At 35.6% G+C, this 17915-nt stretch overlaps 1 protein-coding gene across 6 annotated transcripts in view; it reads left to right on the top strand.

Annotated features, from left to right (window-relative positions):
• STXBP4 (syntaxin binding protein 4) overlaps positions 1–17915 on the top strand; it is a 167972-nt gene that overhangs the window by 28490 nt on the left and 121567 nt on the right. For 5 of the 6 annotated variants that reach the window (XR_004326646.1, XM_014553675.2, XM_006178144.3 and 2 more), the window contains 2 exons: positions 719–797; positions 6301–6395. Coding sequence is in view for 5 of the 6 variants with exons in the window: in XM_014553675.2 (XP_014409161.1) it covers positions 719–797; positions 6301–6395 (174 nt within the window). In the remaining variant the exon portion in view is untranslated. The remainder of the gene's footprint in view (positions 1–718; positions 798–6300; positions 6396–17915) is intronic. The other variant, XM_032498458.1, reaches the window with a different exon arrangement.

Raw genomic sequence — 17915 nt, 5'->3', positions numbered from 1 at the left:
ATATAACCCACAAACACCCTCTTGTATACTTTTAAGTCATCACTAGATTATTTATAATACCTAATACAGTGTAAATGCTATGTAAATGGTTGTAAATACCTTGTAAATGCTATGTAAATAGTTGCCTGTGCAGCAAAGTTCTGTTTTTTGGAACTTCTCTGGAATTTTTTTTTTAAACACTTTCAATCTGCTGTCGATTGAATCTGCAAATGCAGAACTGGCAGATATGGAGGGATGACTGTACTTACTAACTGCTGCAATGCCCTAACAAATCAAAATTATAAAGTAGAGCATTTACTCTTCAAATCTGTGTTAGCTATAAAACAAAATAGGAAACTCAGACAGGCTTTTACTCAGTGCAATTAAAATTCATCAAAGGTAACTTCAGTTTCAGGTTCATGCTAGTCAGACACAGTTTAAGATTTTCTCTCAGCCCCTTATATTTTTTCAGTTGGGATTCTAATACCTTTTCAAAGACAAGGTACATAGCCTTATATTTTGTTATCTTTGGACATGGTAGAGCTGAAAGCAGTTGTTACCTGTAATTCCGAGTTTGCTTTGTTTGAAGTTGAATATACCAAAATTTTAAAGGTTTCATATTTGGGGGACCAGTGCTTTAATCTCTTTAATCATTCTTTTTATGTTAACATAAGCTTCTAGTCTGGTCTTTGACCTACTTTGGAAAATGACATTTCATGTTCCTCATTTTCTTTCATAGATAAAAACTGGTTGTAAGAAAACAGAACAGATTCCAGTTACTTCTTCAGACAACAGCCCTACAGATAAGTCTGACACAGGTAAATGCACATTTAATTCCCCTTTCCGGTTATTTTTTTTCAATTACTCTCTCAATGAGGAGTACATAGTGCGACTTAATAGACTTTAAATGAGCGTGCATTATGCCTTTTTTTCTTCATTGAATAAACGAGCAAAATGAATGTATTGTGCAGTGGTCCCTGTTAGATTATGACTTTTACTGGAAATTTTCCTGAACAAAGGGTTGAAATTTTAAAAGACACATTATCATAACAGTATCAATGAAGCTGTAATAATCAATGAACTGTTGAGACCAAATAATGAAAACTCTTCTATAAATCAAGATTAGGTTGCCTTGCCCTTTTAGTGAAATTCTGGTGAGGCATATTAAATGCACCTTTCAGAGAAATTATAGAAGGCAGCGTAGTTTAAGAAAAGAAATATATTTTGTTTTTCTTGGAAGAGATTATATAGCTATAAATTGGAAAGAATATCTGTATTGTGAATTCAACATTATTGGTCCTTAATTACCATGAAATAATTTACTAACTTTTTAAAACAATGAAGGATTAATTGCGTAAGCTACCCATAAGAAAAGGATTTTTATCAATCTGTAAAGTGTTTTTTGACTCTCAAATATCGAGAAAAATTTACTCCCCTTAAATTAACTCCAAAAGTTAAACAGAACAATTAAAAAAAACTATACTTATAGAAAGGAAAAGTTGATTACATATATCTAAATTATAAAGCAAAGCTTTTACTCATGTATTTTGATTTTTAATAGCATTATCTAGATCAAAACTGCAAAATAAGGAAGAGTTAGTATAAATCATACAGTGTCTTAGTCTGTTTGGGCTACTGTAACAAAATGCCACAGACTGAGTAGCTTACCAACAACAAACATTTCTTTCTCCCACTTCTGGAGGCTGGCAGTCCAGGATCATGGTGCCAGCACGATCCGAGTGACAACCTTCTTGTGGTTGCAGACTTCCCACTGTGTCCTCGTGTACTGGAAGGATTAGGGAGCACTGTAGGGTCTCTTTTAAAAGAACTTGAACCCCATTTGTCTAAGTATCATGGTCTAAGCGTCTCCCAAAGGCCCCCAACTCCTAATACTGTGACCTTTGAGGGTTAGGACTTCACCATATGAATTTTGGGTGGACGGAAGCATTCAGACCATAGCATACAGCTTCTGTACTTACCAGGAATTTATCATGGAATCCAAGTAGTTTCTCTGATTTGGAATGGTATTTACCAGTGGGTTAGGAGCAATCTTTAGCCATAAATATATGCCTTTTTACTTAGTGGGCTTTGTTGACTCTTAGAGACTTTATTAGTATTATTTCCTTTACATAATTGATGTCTATTCTCTTGATAAATTGTTTTTATTTTAAACTAGGAACCTATGTGAGAAAAAAAAAATACATGAAAGAAGCAAACAATGGTGAGGAGGCATTTATGTAGCTTGTTTTTAATTTTTAAAGTAACTGAGCTTTAATGCCTCTTTTAGCCATTTGTTTATTCACTAAGTATTTACTGAGTATGTCACGTGTGTCAGTTCAAATGAAGGAATTAGGATATTTTCCATGAGGTACTTAACAGCATATTTTGAAATAAAATATGGGGTTAAAAAAAACCTTCATTATTCAGATCAGAAAACACATATACGTGTGTGTTTGTTCATGTGTGTGTGATTATTTTATTGAGTAACTAACTACTCTTCTGTTTGCAGTGTTCCTTGTTGACTAAAGCAGGGTATGGGTAGTTTTAGTGCTCTAAGAAGGATACTGTCTTATGGATGAATAACACATTTGCACAAATCAGTTAAAGACACAAAGTGGACTAAGAGAAGAAATGTTAAGCGGCCTGAGTGTGGTACAGGGAAGGCACAGTGAGTGGTTAATCACCAGGCTCTGAATGCAGACTTAGAGGTTCAGATCTTTGCTGCAACTTATTAGCTATGTTACCTTGAAATAGTTGCCTTTTGGGTTTGGTGCAAGATTTTGCATGCCAGGCACTTTGTAACAGGTGCATTGTGTATGCTCGGTGCATTTTGCTGTTATTATTATTAATCTTACAGAACCTGCAGATTAGAGTATAGCTCAGATAATATTCCATGGCATGGTTTTTAGAGCAGAAGTGAAAGCTTCTGTCCTTTAATTCAATTTTGCTTTCTCCTTCCTACTCCCAAAGCTAGTACATAGTAAAAGATTTGTCATGAAATACGCAGAAATCAATAGAGGAAAATTTCTTGGCAGATGTCAGACATCATCCAGATCTTGAAAGGAATGGTAAACATCACCATGATCAAAAGCAAAGAAGTAAGGACAAGCTACGTGTCAGGTGACCCTAGGAGGCAAATCTGATTAGAGCAAGGAGATCCCGTAGTAATGAACAAATAGGTAATTTACATCAGTGACTATAATACTTCTAGACTTTGTAATAGAAAAATAAATTAGTAAAAAATATATTTGAGTGAGTAAGCTATATATAAAGTAGGTATTAAAATGAAATTAAAGTGGAATTTTGATTTTTCTACAGTAGAAATAGAATTGACTCAGTACCATTTTCCTCCACATAAATATAGTGGGCTAGATGTTTCTGGGTGGAAAAGAAAGTCAACTCTGAATTTTATCTAGGTAACTTATATACATTGTGGTTTGTTTGATAGAAGTACTTAACTATAGACTGTCCTCAAATTAGGTCCTGAACCATCACATCTAGACTCCTTCAGCCAGCTGAAGGAGTATTTATTAAAAAAATATAAACAAATTTTAATGTCAACCTCAACAAAAATAAACTTAATGAGGCAAATCTACCCCTGTTCCCATCTCAAAATCATTCCAAAGTGTAAAACTGTCCAGAACATTTAAAATCCACTTGTACTTGAGTATGTTTTTGGCAACTATTCTATTATATAAATTTCTTATTTCAGAGCCCAGAGTTATTTACTACTGCCGTAAGCTGAGTAACGCGTGCGTTTGTGAGTGAGCTAGAAGCCTGAGAAAGGCATTCCTAAGGAAATCAGCAAAGAGTTATTGCATGAAGAAATACGATCATGACTTTACCACAGCACAAGCCCTAATTCTTCCTGCAGTCAGGCTTCCGTAACTGAAAGCAAACTAGTGATGAGGAAGAATATCCATGGAGAGGGTTCATGGTATTAACCAAATACTTCTGATCCTGCCCTGATAAAGCATTTCCTTTCCTCTGCCCCTGAAAAGAGGCACAGGAAGAGAAGAGCCAAGGAAATAGTAAGCCATGCTTTGGAAAGTCTCCCTTGCCCAGAGAGGAGCAAATAAAGAGTTTGAGGCTGGAATGGAGAGATGACCCTCGCAAATGAGGAAAGCCGTCCGTGGTAGGGGCTTTTCAGGGCATGCTACCTTGAGTTACCAGAGCACGCTGGATTTATGCCCACATCCTCCTGAGGTTTTGGCTCAAAGGTGAAGGTTTAGGGGAAGTTTGGCTAGAAGAAAGTGAGGTTTCGTTAAAGCCATGATTACATATTGTTGAATTGCAGGGTTAGAATAATTTTACAACAAATTTTTATCTCTGTCTCTGCGTTAATATTAACAGTACTTTATAGTTTTCATACTAGTTTTCTAAGATTTTTTTTTTACCCTTATAATTCCTATGGGGTAGTCTGTTTTATTCTTCCTACTTTACAGATGAGAAAACTGGTGATAAAAGATACTGACACATTCAAGAAACAGGCTTCAGGGGTCACGAGAGATAAGAATCCTAACATGGTCACCTACTAGCTATATGATCTTGGGCTAGTTTCTTTATCTTTTGGGGCCTTGGTCTCTTCATCCTTGGGCTGGAAATAATAGCACCTACGCCTCTGTGGTTATTGTAAAGATTAATAAGCTTATATACATGAAGTACTTAAGTGTACTGCCTGGCTGAAAAGTAAGCACAAATAAGAGCTAATTTTCTGTTATTTCCGCTGTTGCATATAGCAAATTTTTATGCTTAGATGTAGGAAAACATAACTGAGAACGCATGCGTTGGTGTGTATCCCTTTCTCTCCCTCTCTCTTTCACCTCCTGTCCAACCCTTCTGCACACTTACACTTGAATTGAGTAATTCACGCCCAGGGTTAGTCTTGGTCTGAAATTAACCATAATTAGGTTAGCTTGGGTCCACCTGGTGTTAGTGTGCCTTAACGGTAGGTCAGGCACCAGGCTGAAAGTCATTGTCAAGCCTCACACAGCCAGATCTTAAAAGTGAAAAGTGAAGTGTGACTTGTCTGCTGTTTGGTCTTCCTACCACTTCACTCATGCTGATCTTTGATGCCACACTGTCCGTTTGGCACAAAATTTCTCTTAAGAGGAAAAAAATATATGTGTAGTATATTTTTATCCTGTGGCCAACAATTAGGCATGACAATAACAAAGGAGTCTTTGCTGCCTTCACCAAAACTGTAATAATTCTGTTATACTAGAATCACTTTTTCTCAAGGTTTGAATTCCATTTAAAGCTAAAAGTCAGTAACCACTTTTTTCCTATGATCTTGACACCTATAAGCTATATTCAAGGTTTTACATAGAATGTTAGGGAAGTGTTAAAGGTTTAGAGGAAGACTATTTTCATATGCACTTCTTATGTTCTTAAGAAAGAGAATGCAAATCATTTTGTACTTAGAGACAGATGCTCTGAGAAATTAAAAAAAAATTAAAACACTGCATAAAAATGTGACATTTTAAAAAGTTTTTTCTCTTCCTCTTGTTTCTATGTAGAACTAAGTAAAATATCATTTAAAAGTGTATTTAGGAGAGTGGCAATCTAGAGAGAAGGATTGACATGAATTACAGGAATTGGACAAATTTTGGCATATTAAAACAAGTAGTGTTTCATGTTCTAGTCCCTTGTGACACCTGGTGTCTATTCAGGCAACACGGACAAAGCTCATCTAGGTAATCGGGGTATAGTAAGAAGATGTTAGAGAATGGGTGAGAGGTGTATGAAACTCAATTCTTGAGAATCCATTTTTGCTACTTGAAATACAACTCTTCTGTAGAAGAAGAAATAGGATTTTTAGTTCAAGAAGTTTTGGGTCTGTATCATACTTCATGTACAAACTTGAAACAGTTTGCATTTATGAGCTTTTCCATAGTACCTCCAGAACTCACATAGCAAAACCATTTTTTGCCAAAGAAAAATCATGACCTTTTTAATTTCTAATATGATTTTACTTATTTTGGAAGAAAACAAAGACTTTTCACTTTACAATTTGTAAGGCACTATCATGACAAGGTAAGTAGTGGAATGGATGTTTGTCTTCTAAATTAGTATTTCATTAGGACTTAATGCACAATTGTCCACTCTTTCTATATCGCATCTTTTAGGGCTCAAGTGAAGCTGGTTTATATGATAGATTTTAGGTTTAAAGATGAAAAAAATCATGAAAACAGAAGTGAAAACTGCCAACTGATTAGCCAGAATTATTTCTGAACAGCAGGAGCCCAGAAGACATCCTGTCAAATGAAAAGTTTTATTCCAATTAAATCTCTAATTAATGTGCACCCTGTTGTCTCTTAGATATTGCCCCTGCCTGGACTGATAATTATGGACCACAGGGAAAGAAGATTTCCCTAAATCCCTCTGTTCGACTTAAGGTAGAGAAACTAGAAATGGTAAATATTTTAAATTTTCATTTTCCTTCCATACAACAAGAGCAAGGAGGTGTTTCATTCTTTGAGAAGATAAAGGACTAGAGCCATTAGTTTCTTGGAAAGATATCTATTTGCAATTAAATGAATGGCAGTTTGGGTTTAAATTATTTAATTCATGTTTAAGTTGGACAGTTCATGGTGGTTCATTAATACAAAATAGAAATAAAATCTTTTGTAACTAAATTGACATTCAAATTAATCAGTTCCTTTCTGTGTAGGAATGAGATAAATGTGTTTTAGAATGTAGACTCAAAAGAAACATGGAATAAACTATGAGAAAAGATAGTAGACTTCATGTATATAATGGCAATAAGTGCAAGGAAGTAATATTACATTACTCAGTTTTTTAAAAAAAGTAAAGGGAAACTAATTTTCAACAAAAGATGCAAGAATATACAATGGAGAAAAGACAGTCTCTTTAGCAAGTGGTGTTGGGAAAACTGGATAGCAGCATGTAAATCATTGAAGTTAGAACAGTCCCTCACACCATACACAAAAATAAACTCAAAATGGCTTAAAGACTTAAATATAAGGCAAGACACTATAAACCTCCTAGATGAAAACATAGGCAAAACATTCTCTGACATAAATCTTAGCAGTGTTCTCCTAAGACAGTCTATTCAGGCAATGGAAATAAAAGCAAAGATAAACAAATGGAACCTAATTAAACTTACAAGCTTTTGCACAGTAAAGGAAACCATAAGCAAAAAAAAAAAAAAAAAAAAACAACAACAACCTACAGACTGGGAGAAAATATTTGCAAATGATGTGACTGATAGAGGTTTGATTTCCAGAATATATAAACAGCTCATACAACTTAATAACAAAAAAACAAACAACCCAATCCAAAAAATGGGCAGAAGATCTAAACTAGCAATTCTCCAATGAAGACATACAAATGGCCAATAGGCACCTGAAAAAATACTCAGTATCACTAATTATCAGAGAAATGCAAATCAAAACTACAGTGAGGTGTCACCTCACACCAATCAGAATGGCCATCATTCAAAAGTCCACAATGATAAATGCTGGAGAGGCTGTGGAGAAAAGGGAACCCTCCTACACTGTTGGTAGGAATGTAGTTTGGTACAACTATTATGGAAAACAGTATGGAGATTCCTCAAAAGACTAAAAAATAGACTTACCATATAATCCAGAAATCCCACTCCTGGGCATATATTCAGAGGGACCTCTAATTTGAAAAGATACATGCACCCCAATGTTCGTAGCAGGACTGTATGTAATAGCCAATACATGGAAGCAACAGATCCATTGATAGATGACTGGATAAAGAAGAAGTGGTATATTTATACAATGGAATACTACTATCAGTAAAAAAAAGAATAAAATAATGCCATTTGCAGCAACATGGATGGGCCTGGAGATCATTCTAAGTGAAGTAAGCCAGAAAGAGAAAGAAAAATACCATATGATATTATTCATATGTGGAATCTAAAAAAGAGAAAAAAGAAGACACTTATGAACTCATCTACAAAACAGAAACAGATTCACAGACATAGTTAACAATGTGGTTGCCAGAGGGAAAGGGAGTGGGAAGGGATAAATTTGGGAGTTTGAGATTTGCAAATATTAACTACTATGTATATAAAAATAGATAAAAAACAAATTTCTCCTATATAGCACAGGGAACTATGCTCAGTATCTACCAAAAATTTGTCCTGGAAAGAGTAATATATTGAGAATTTCTACATATAAAAGAAACTTGATGATTAATAAAGAAAAATTACAAATAGAAAAGCATTTTAAAACTTTTCCTCTCAGGTTACCTGGGAGCTCACAGCAAAAATGTGCGAAGTCATTTTTTTTTTAATAAGAAATGGATATTGTGCTGAAGGTTCACAGCCTCTACTTTCCTGTCAATTTTTGTAACAGTTTTTCTGTCAGATAATGATTTTTTACATTTTAGGAAGAGTGTGAAAATGCATAACTAGAATAAATATACGTTACATCCATTCACATATTCAGACCTTTGCATAGTCCTATAATAATACCCTTTTCAATGCCAATTTGGATCTAATTCATTGTTCACATTCTGACTCAATTCCAACTCCATCCTTCAGCACCTTGCCAACTTTTAGAGTTCAGGCCAGTATTGCCATATTCTGCACATCTGTAGCATTAACATCACTTTCTAGTACCCTGTCATCTTTTATGTATTTTATCAGTGGGACAAGCCTTTACAATCCATGTGTACCTACCACTGTTTAAACACCTGGTTTGTGCCCAATAAAATTTTCTGATTAATTAGATACTTGAGATGTCTCCTTTGTATTTTTCAAAATCCTGACTATCTTTTACTAACTTGTACTCTTTTCATTTGTGGCTAAAATGTAAGTTCTGACTAATGACAAGTTTTTCAATCAGTTAATATTACTATTTTCAAAAAATAGAATATTTGAGGTTTAAAAACATAACTATTAACATCTAAAAGTGAATAATTATTATTTTTTAATGATACAGCTGTAACAGTTGTTTCTGAACTACCAAGATTTAATACCAACTCTTCCTCTGGATGAGGAGGTTATTATCCAGCTAATGACTACCTGGTAGCCTTTTTTTTTTTTTTTTTTCAACTCAGTTTAAATTTTCCTAGCACGTGATATTTTAAAAATCTGATTAATTCTCTTAGAGATGTGAAAATCATCTAAATTTGCATTGATTCTGAGAAATACGTGTTACTTACCCATTAAATCAGAATTCTGCTTTTGGTCCTCCTTTTTATCCTAAGCAAATTGATTATTTTTTAATTTATCAAATTCATTTTTTATTATAGATATTGTTATAGCAGAATATAAAAATTAAGTGATAAAATTTTCTTATAAGAGTAGAATTTAACTTCATCTTAAGAAAAGTTCACCAATTTTTTTTTAAACTATACATACTCAGGTAAAAAAAGGCTGTTTGACTTTACTTATGACTGAAGAATTAAACTCTAGAAATAAATGTTATGGCCATCTAAAAGTTTATATTGGCAAATTGCAGACATTCTTAAATTGTAATGCAATATTTGTACACAGAATAACTATATATACACTTCACTTACATTGCTGATATATAATAGTCACCCAAACTGTCTTGAGAAATGAGGCTTAATATAGATTCAAACTAAGTAGAAGATCAATCTCAATTACAGCATTTCTTTCACAACTAATAAGAGATAATCCAAACATTTGCTGAATATAAAAAAGTCCCATGCTTCGTGGTGTGCTCTGGGAATTCCAGTATATTTTAGATGAGAGATGTTGACCACGCAGGAGTTCACTGCTGCACTCACTTATAAAGTTGGAGAAAGTTTGGTCCAGAGAAGGGGACTGCTCTCCAACCACTGGCCTCAGTGCAGCCCAGGTGGGGATCTGAGTGAGTGCAGCCTGGCCGTTTTGGATGCCTGAGTGGAGGAGAAGAAACAGTACAGCCTTAATATGAGGGCCAACTCCTGAGAAAGGGACCATCAGGGCTTGGTGCTTGGTACCTTGGCTGGTTTGTAAAAGCCCTTGTGATGTGCTGGTTCTCATGACCTCTTCCAGGAACTTGAGCTCTTTTAGCATCTCCACCATCTCTTCTTAGATAGACTGCAGGGATCTCCCATTCTTCAGTTCTTGGATAAGAAAATCGATTTCCTTCCTCGAACTCAGGTTAACTGTCATCAACTTTCTGTAAGTGTCAGCGAGGCTGGGTATGCTTACTGGCTCCTCTAGCCTGGCATTCTTTGAAGTTGTCTCCATCTTGCCATACTCCTGTTTAGCCACAGAAAGCTTGTCGATGAGGTGGCATTTGTCCTCGATCTGTGCAGCCACCGTTTTTGCCAGTTGCTTTTCATGGCTTCCATTAACTTAACTTCTAACAGACAGAATAAGTCTGAAAGTAAATAAAACACCCAGCAATATGGTTAGGACAGGCAGACTCAACACTGCCTCCCAGTGGAGACTCTGGAACATGGACTGAGAACACAGGCCATTGGGTAGCAGCAAAACCAGGACTGCACTCAGCTTCCTAAGGATCAGCCCAAAGCTAAGCTCCACAGAGGACAGCAGCCCCTCATGGCACTGACCCACGACAGGGCTCTTCCCAGTTACCATGGATCCACCAGCCACAACAAGCCCCAGGGAGCACCCCAACATTCCACCTGGAACCCAACCAGCAACTGACATCCTGGATTGGCCAGTTATCTGGTCAGCGTCAGGGGGGTTGTCAGAGGAGAGGGTTGTAACCAAAATGTCATTTTCCCCATTATTGTCTAATGGTTATTTTTTCTTACCTCTTTCTTTTTGTGTTTATATCTGTATACAATAAAAATATAGTGAAATGTGTCAATGTAAAGTTTATGATTTCACAAATCTTTCAAATTCCTAACCCACGACAGTATTGGAAAAGTCAGTGTATGAACCATATGTTTGAATCACATCCATTAACACAGAATAAATACCCTCTGTCACATTTCAGTTGAAATACACTCTTACAACATGCATTCATCAGTTTGATGGTGGCTGAACTTGATAAAAGTGAAAAAACCACAACGTATATTTTGATGTCTTTCTCTTTTGCTCTAAGTAATGTTTTTAGAGGTACATGTTTTTATTTGAATATGCTATTCATTCTGTTTGTAGGGCTAAACAATTTGACCTTGTAAGATTATATCACAAAATACTAATCCATTCTCTTAATAATGGACATTTGAGCTAGTTCAAGTGTGGGTTATTATGAATAAATATTTTTGCATATATACGTATGCATCTTTTTTCTAAATATCTGTTTTCATTTACCCTGTGAGATGAATACCTGGGAGCAGCTCTGTTCGGTAGGTATGTGCTAAATACTCCTTCATTTTGAAAGAGATTTCTTGAGGTATAATTTACATGCCACAAATTCACTCATTTAAATACAGAATTCTTTGGTTTGTGTGTGTGTAAATGTGCAGAGTTGTGTCTCCCTCACAATCTCATTTTAGAACAATCCTATCACAAGAAAAAAAGATTTCTCAATCCACACTTTTCTTTATCGGCTTCATTTGACACAGTCAGTCTCTCTTCCTCTTTGAAATGCTTCCATGTTATAGATTCCAGTTCAATACATTTTACCATTTTTATAATTTTTTTTTGTTGGTTTCTATTTTTCTAATGAACTCACTGGCCTTTCCTTCAGTGACTCCACTGATGGTTTCTACTTTCCTTCCAAATCCTTTAGCATCAGTTTGACTCAAGAATTAGTTCTTTTTTTTTTTCCCCATAGTTTACATTATGGTTTACTCTAGATCTAGTACATTCCATGGGTTTTGATGAATGCATAATGACGTACAGCCACTATAGTATTATACAAAATAATTTAATTGCCCTAAAACCCGCTTGTGCTCCATCTATTCATTCCTCCCTCCCTCCTTCTCGCCAAACCCCTGGAAACCATAATCTTTTTATTGTTTCTGCAGCTGTGCCTTTTCCAGAATGTCATTTGGTTGGAATTGTACAGTTTGTAACCTTTTCAAACTGGCTTCTTTCATTTAGTAATATGTCTTTTGAGTTTCTCCTATGTCTTTCATGGCTTGATAGATCTATTTTTTATTTTTACTGCACACATATCTTTTAATTTACATATATATACTGTTACATTGTTTCTAAGAACATTTAGAGATTTAGCTTTTTAAACTTACATAGTTATCAAAGGAATAAAGACAACCACAAAATAAGAATTACCTCAAAAAGATACATACACCCTGCTATTGACAGCAACATTATTTATAATTGCCAAGATATGGAGGCATCCTAAGTGCACATCAATAGTTGAACAGATAATGGAGATGCAATGTATGTGTGTGTGTGTGTGTGTGTGTGTGTGTGTGTGTGTGTGTGTGTAATGGAATACAACTCACCCATAAAAAAGGATATTTTGCCATTTGCAGCCCTTCATTCACTTTTTTTTTTTCACTTCAAAAACCAGAATATTCTAACAGGCAGAGACATTTCCATTACATTAAAAACAACAAAATACATAGAAATAAACTTAACCAAGGAGGTTACCTATATTCTGAAAATGAAAATGACACAAAGAAATGGAAAGATTTCTTGTGCTCTTGGATTGGAAGAATCAACACTATCAAAATGGCCACACTACCCAAAGCAATACACAGATCCAATGCAACCCCATCAAAATGCAGCCACTGTGGAAAACAGTATGGAGATTCCTCAAAAGACTAGGAATAGACTTATTGTATGACCCAGGAATCCCACTCCTGGGCATATATCCAGAAGGAACCCTACCTTAGGATGACACCTGCACCCCAGTGTTCATAGCAGCACTATTTACAATAGCCAAGACATGGAGACAGCTTAAATGTCCATCAATGGATGACTGGATAAAGAAGAAGTGGTATATTTATACAACGGAATACTACTCAGCCATAAAAACCGACAATATAACGCCATTTGCAGCAACATGGATGCTCCTGGAGAATGTCATTCTAAGTGAATTAAGCCAGAAAGAGAAAGAAAAATACCATATGAGATCGCTCATATGTGGAATCTAAGAAAAACCAAAACAAAACAAAAACAAACAAAGCATAAATACAAAACAGAAACAGACTCATAGACATAGAATACAAACTCATGGTTGCCATTGGGATGGAGGGTGGGAAGGGATAGACGGGATTTCAAAATTGTAGAATAGATAAACAAGATTATACTGTATAGCACAGGGAAATATACACAAGATCTTATGGTAGCTCACAGAGAAAAAAATGTGACAATGAATATATATATGTTCATGTATGACTGAAAAATTGTGCTCTACACTGGAATTTGACACAGCATTGTAAAATGATTATAAATCAACAAAAAAAATGTTTAAAAAAAAGAAAATTTTGGAAAGCGATAGATATGTTCACTATCTTGACTGAAATATGTATACATATGTCAAAACATCAAATTTTATACTTTAAATATAAGCAGTTTATCAAATATCACTTTTACCTCAATAAAACTACAAAATGTAAAAACAAACAAACAAAAAAAACTTGTGACGTTCCTCACAGAACTAGAACAAACAATTTCACAATTTATAAGGAAACACAAAAGACCACAGACAGCCAAAGCAATCTTTTGTAGGTCTCTCTCTTTTTCTTTCTTCTTTTTGTTCTCTTTTCATATGGTTTGATGACTACAGAAGGCCCTTTAACATTTGTTGTAAAGCTGGTTTGGTGGTGCTGAAATCTTTTAACTTTTGTTTATCTGTTAAGCTTTTGATTTCTCCATCAAGTCTGAACAAGAGCCTTGCTGGATACAGTATTCTTGGTTGTAAGTTTCCCCCTTGCATCACTTTAAATATATCCTGCCACTCCCTTCGTGCCTGTAGAGCTTCTGCTGAGAAATCGGCTGATAACCTTATGGGAGTTCCCTTGTATGTTATTTATTGCTTTTCTCTTGCTAATTTTAATATTTTCTCCTTATCCTTAATTGTTGTCAATTTGATGACTATGTGCCTTTGTGTGTCCCTCTTCGAGTTGATTCTGTGTGCTACTCTCTGCGCTTCCAGGACTTGGATGACTGTTTCCTTTCCCAAGTTGGGGAAGTTTTTGGTTATTATCTCTCCAAAATTGTTCTCAGCTCCTTTCTCTCTCTCTCCTCTTTCTGGGACCCATATAATGTGAATATTAGAGTGCTTCATGTTGTCCCAGAGTTCTCTTAAACTATCCTCATTCCTTTTTATTCTTTTTTCTGTTCTGAAGTAGTGATTTCCACTAATCTGTCTTCTAGCTCACTGATCTGTTTTTCTGCCTCATTTAGTCTATTCTTGGTTTCTCCTAGAGTATTGTTCATTTTAGTGATTTTATTCAACTCTGTTTGGGGATTCTTTATATTTTCCAACTCTTTGCTAAAAACATCACTCTGATGGCCTTAATATCTTGGCCATCGTTACTTCAAACTCTTTCTCGGATAAATTACCTATCTCCTCATCACCTATTTCTTTTTCTGGGATTTTATCTTGTGCCTTGGCCTGGGAGATATTCCTTTGCCGCCTCATATCGTCTGTCTTTTATGTGTTTGTGGATTCCTTCCACAGGCTTTGGGATTATTGTTTTCTTATTTCTAGTTTCTGCCCCTGGTGAATGAGGCTGGACTAGAGGCTTGTGCAGGTTTCCTGGCAGGAGGAGCCAGTGCCTGCCCACTGCTGGGTGAAGCTTGGTCCTGGACCTCTGGTCCGGGTGGGTAGGGCTGTGTCTAGAGGCCTTTGTGGCTTAGGAAGTCTGCTGATGGGTGTGGCTGTGTTCCCACCCTGTATGTTGTTTGGCCTGAGGCTTCCCTGCAGGCTGTTGGGTGGGGCTGGGTCTTGGTGCTAATGATCCAATCAAGATGTCAGCCTCCAGGAAAGCTCATGTAGGTGAACACTCCCAGAATGTCTGCCACCAGCTTTTATGCCCCCAGGGTGAGCTACAGCTCTCCCCTACGTCACCAGGAGACCCTCCAAGTCCAGCAGGCCAGTCTGGCCCAGGTTCCTATGAAATCACTGCCTCTGCCCTTGGACCTGGTGCACGTGAGTTTCTGTGTACGCTTCTCAAGCGAATGGAGTCTCCATTTCCCCCAGTCCCATGAGACTTCCAGAGCCCAGCCCCAGTGGCCTTCAAAACCCAATGTCCTGGGGTCTCCTTCTCTTCCCAATGTCTGTATGCGAGCTGGGGAGCCTGATGTGGGGCTTAGAGCTCTCCCTCCTGTGGGAGGGCCTCTGCAACTTAACAAATCTTTAGCCTGTGGGTCGCCCACCCAGGGGGTATGGGGCCCAATTATATCATGAGCACACCCCTCCTACCATCCTGCTATGGTTCCCTTTTTATGTTTCCAACTGCAGAAGCTCTTTCTTGCCAGGTTCCTGTCTTTTTTCGATGGTTGTTTACCATTCACTTGTGGTTTTGTTGCAGTCATGAGGAGAGGCAAACTTATGGTCCTATCACTCTGCCATCTTGACTGGAAATCGCAAATTGATTATTTTTATTTTTGAAAAATAAAATGACTGTTTTACAGCAAAGGAAAGTTATATTCTGTGTAAATTCAGCTTCCCTGCTTTTATTCCAAATATTCTTGGTGCCTATATTTCACTTAATAAAAATTTTTTTTTCTAAAATCCAAATCAAATACCCACTCAAATATTTCCTAAGGTACTCTTAATTAATGTAATAATATCTATATCACTTTAGTTTGAAATAGATCCTTCTATTTTAGTTGCTACTTTGTAGACAGATTCAACTTTATTATCCATTACATTTTTAACATATTGCCTATTTGGTAACAGATAAGGCCAATGTGTTCAGGTATTTAAAATGTAATAAAATTAAATCTTTTTATTCTATCTTCTATAAGTGTATTGCATATGGTATTTAGGAAATTAATGATAGAAAAGATTTCTCAAGGAAAAGTTGTTGACTGACTGTGTGGTTATTAAGTCATTAGCCAACACAGTACAATGTTTAAGAAAGACAGAGAGGTTAGAATTTGATGAAGGGAATTACCTGTCAAGATGTATGTTTGCGGGGCATTATCTTCATGCAATCCTCCATGTTTTAGTAGTCTAGGTAGACAATCTTGTATCAGGATATACTGGAAAGTAATTTCTAACACTAAACTAGCTGTGTGTCTCATTTGATTCCAATGTTAAACTTATAAGTAGATATGGTAAACACAGAAAACAGGGAGATAATTTATTAGTGGCTTGAAGATGAAGAAATACTGCACCTCCTCACTATTTATATTTTTGTACCTGAGAAAGATGGTTTGGGATATAGATGCCATTTTACTGATACTTGCTTTACCTCTTGCCATTTTTGTAACATTTGAAGAAAGCTGTAGTGAGCAATGTCTGATTATAGTCAATGAGATGTTCTTTGTCTTAGGCTGGGAAGGATATGGCTAATAATGTAAAGAAGTGAAATTTTTAGATTTATCATTTAGATACCAGAAAAAAGTTAAGGATATTTATTTGTCCAATTAACAAATTTGCACTTTTGTTTAAGGTTAATGATGACATTAGTTATTTAAGAAATTATTGGTCCCTACTTTTGATCAAAAATAAATTACTTCCAAGTTTCTTTTTGAAGTATAGTTGACTTACAGTATTATATTAGATTCAGGTGTACAGCATAGTGATTTCAGTTATTTTTGCAGTTTGTACTCCATTATAGGTTACTACAAGATAATGGCTGTAGTTCATTGTACTGTATAGTAAATCCTTGTTACTTACCTATTTTATACATAGTAGTTTGTATCTATTAATTCTATACCTGTAATTTGTCCCTCTCTACCTTTCCTCTCCTCTTTGGTAACCATACAGTTGTCTATACCTGTTAGTCTGTTTCTCAAATACGTCCATTTGTACTGTTTTTTATTTTTTTAAGATTCCACATATAAAAAATATCATACAGTATTTGTCTTTATCTGACTTATTTTACTAAGCATATTCTCTAGGCCTATATCCATGTTGTTGCAAATGGCAGAATTTCATTCTTTTCTATGGCTGAATAGTATTCCATTGTATACACACCACACACACACACACATCTTGTTAATCCAACCATCTGTTGATGGGCACTTGGGTTGCCTCCATGTCATAGCTACTATAAATAGTGCTGCTAAGAACTTTGGGGTGCATGTATCTTTTTGAATTATTGTTTTCATTTTTTCCAGATTTATACCCAGGAGTGGAATTGCTGGATCATATGGTAGTTCTATTTTTAGTTTTTTGAGGAACCTCCTTACTGTTTTCCATAGTGGCTGCATCAATTTACCTTCCCGCAGCAGTGTAAAAGGGTTCCTTTATCTCTTCATCCTTACCAGCATTTATTTGTAGACTTTTTGATGATAGTGATCTGACAGGAGTAAGGTGATAATCTTATTGTTTTGATTTGCATTTCTCTACTAGTTATAATTGTTGAGCATCTTTTCATGTGCCTCTTCACCATCTGTCTGTCTTCTTTGGAGAAAAGTCTATTCAGGTGTTCTGCTCATTTTTTGATTGTGTTGGGTTTTTGTTTTTGTTTTTTTTTTTTTGATATTGAGTTTATGAACTGTTTGTATATTTTGAATATTAAACGATTGTTGGTCACATCATTTGCAAATATTTTCTCCCATTCCATAAGTTATCTTTTTGTTTTGTTGATGGTTTCCTTTGCTGTACAAAAGCTTTTAAGTTTAATTAGATTGCTTTTATTTATTTTTGTTTTTATTTCTTTTGCCTTAGGAAACTGAGCCAAAAAAAATATTGTTACAATTTATGTCAAAGAGTGTTCTGCCTGTATTCTCTTCTAGGAGTTTTATGGTTTCTGTTTTTATATTTAGGTCTTTAAACTATTTTGAGTTTATATGGTGTGAGGGACTGTTAATCTCATTGTTTTACATGTGGCTGTCCAGTTTTAACAGCATCACTTGTTGAAGAGTCAGTCTTTTCTCCATTATATATTCTTGCTTCCTTTGTTGTAGATTAATTGAC

The sequence above is a fragment of the Camelus ferus genome, chromosome 16, assembly GCF_009834535.1.
Source record: "Camelus ferus isolate YT-003-E chromosome 16, BCGSAC_Cfer_1.0, whole genome shotgun sequence".
NCBI lineage: Eukaryota > Metazoa > Chordata > Mammalia > Artiodactyla > Camelidae > Camelus > Camelus ferus.
This window is presented reverse-complemented; position numbering and strand designations above follow the sequence as displayed.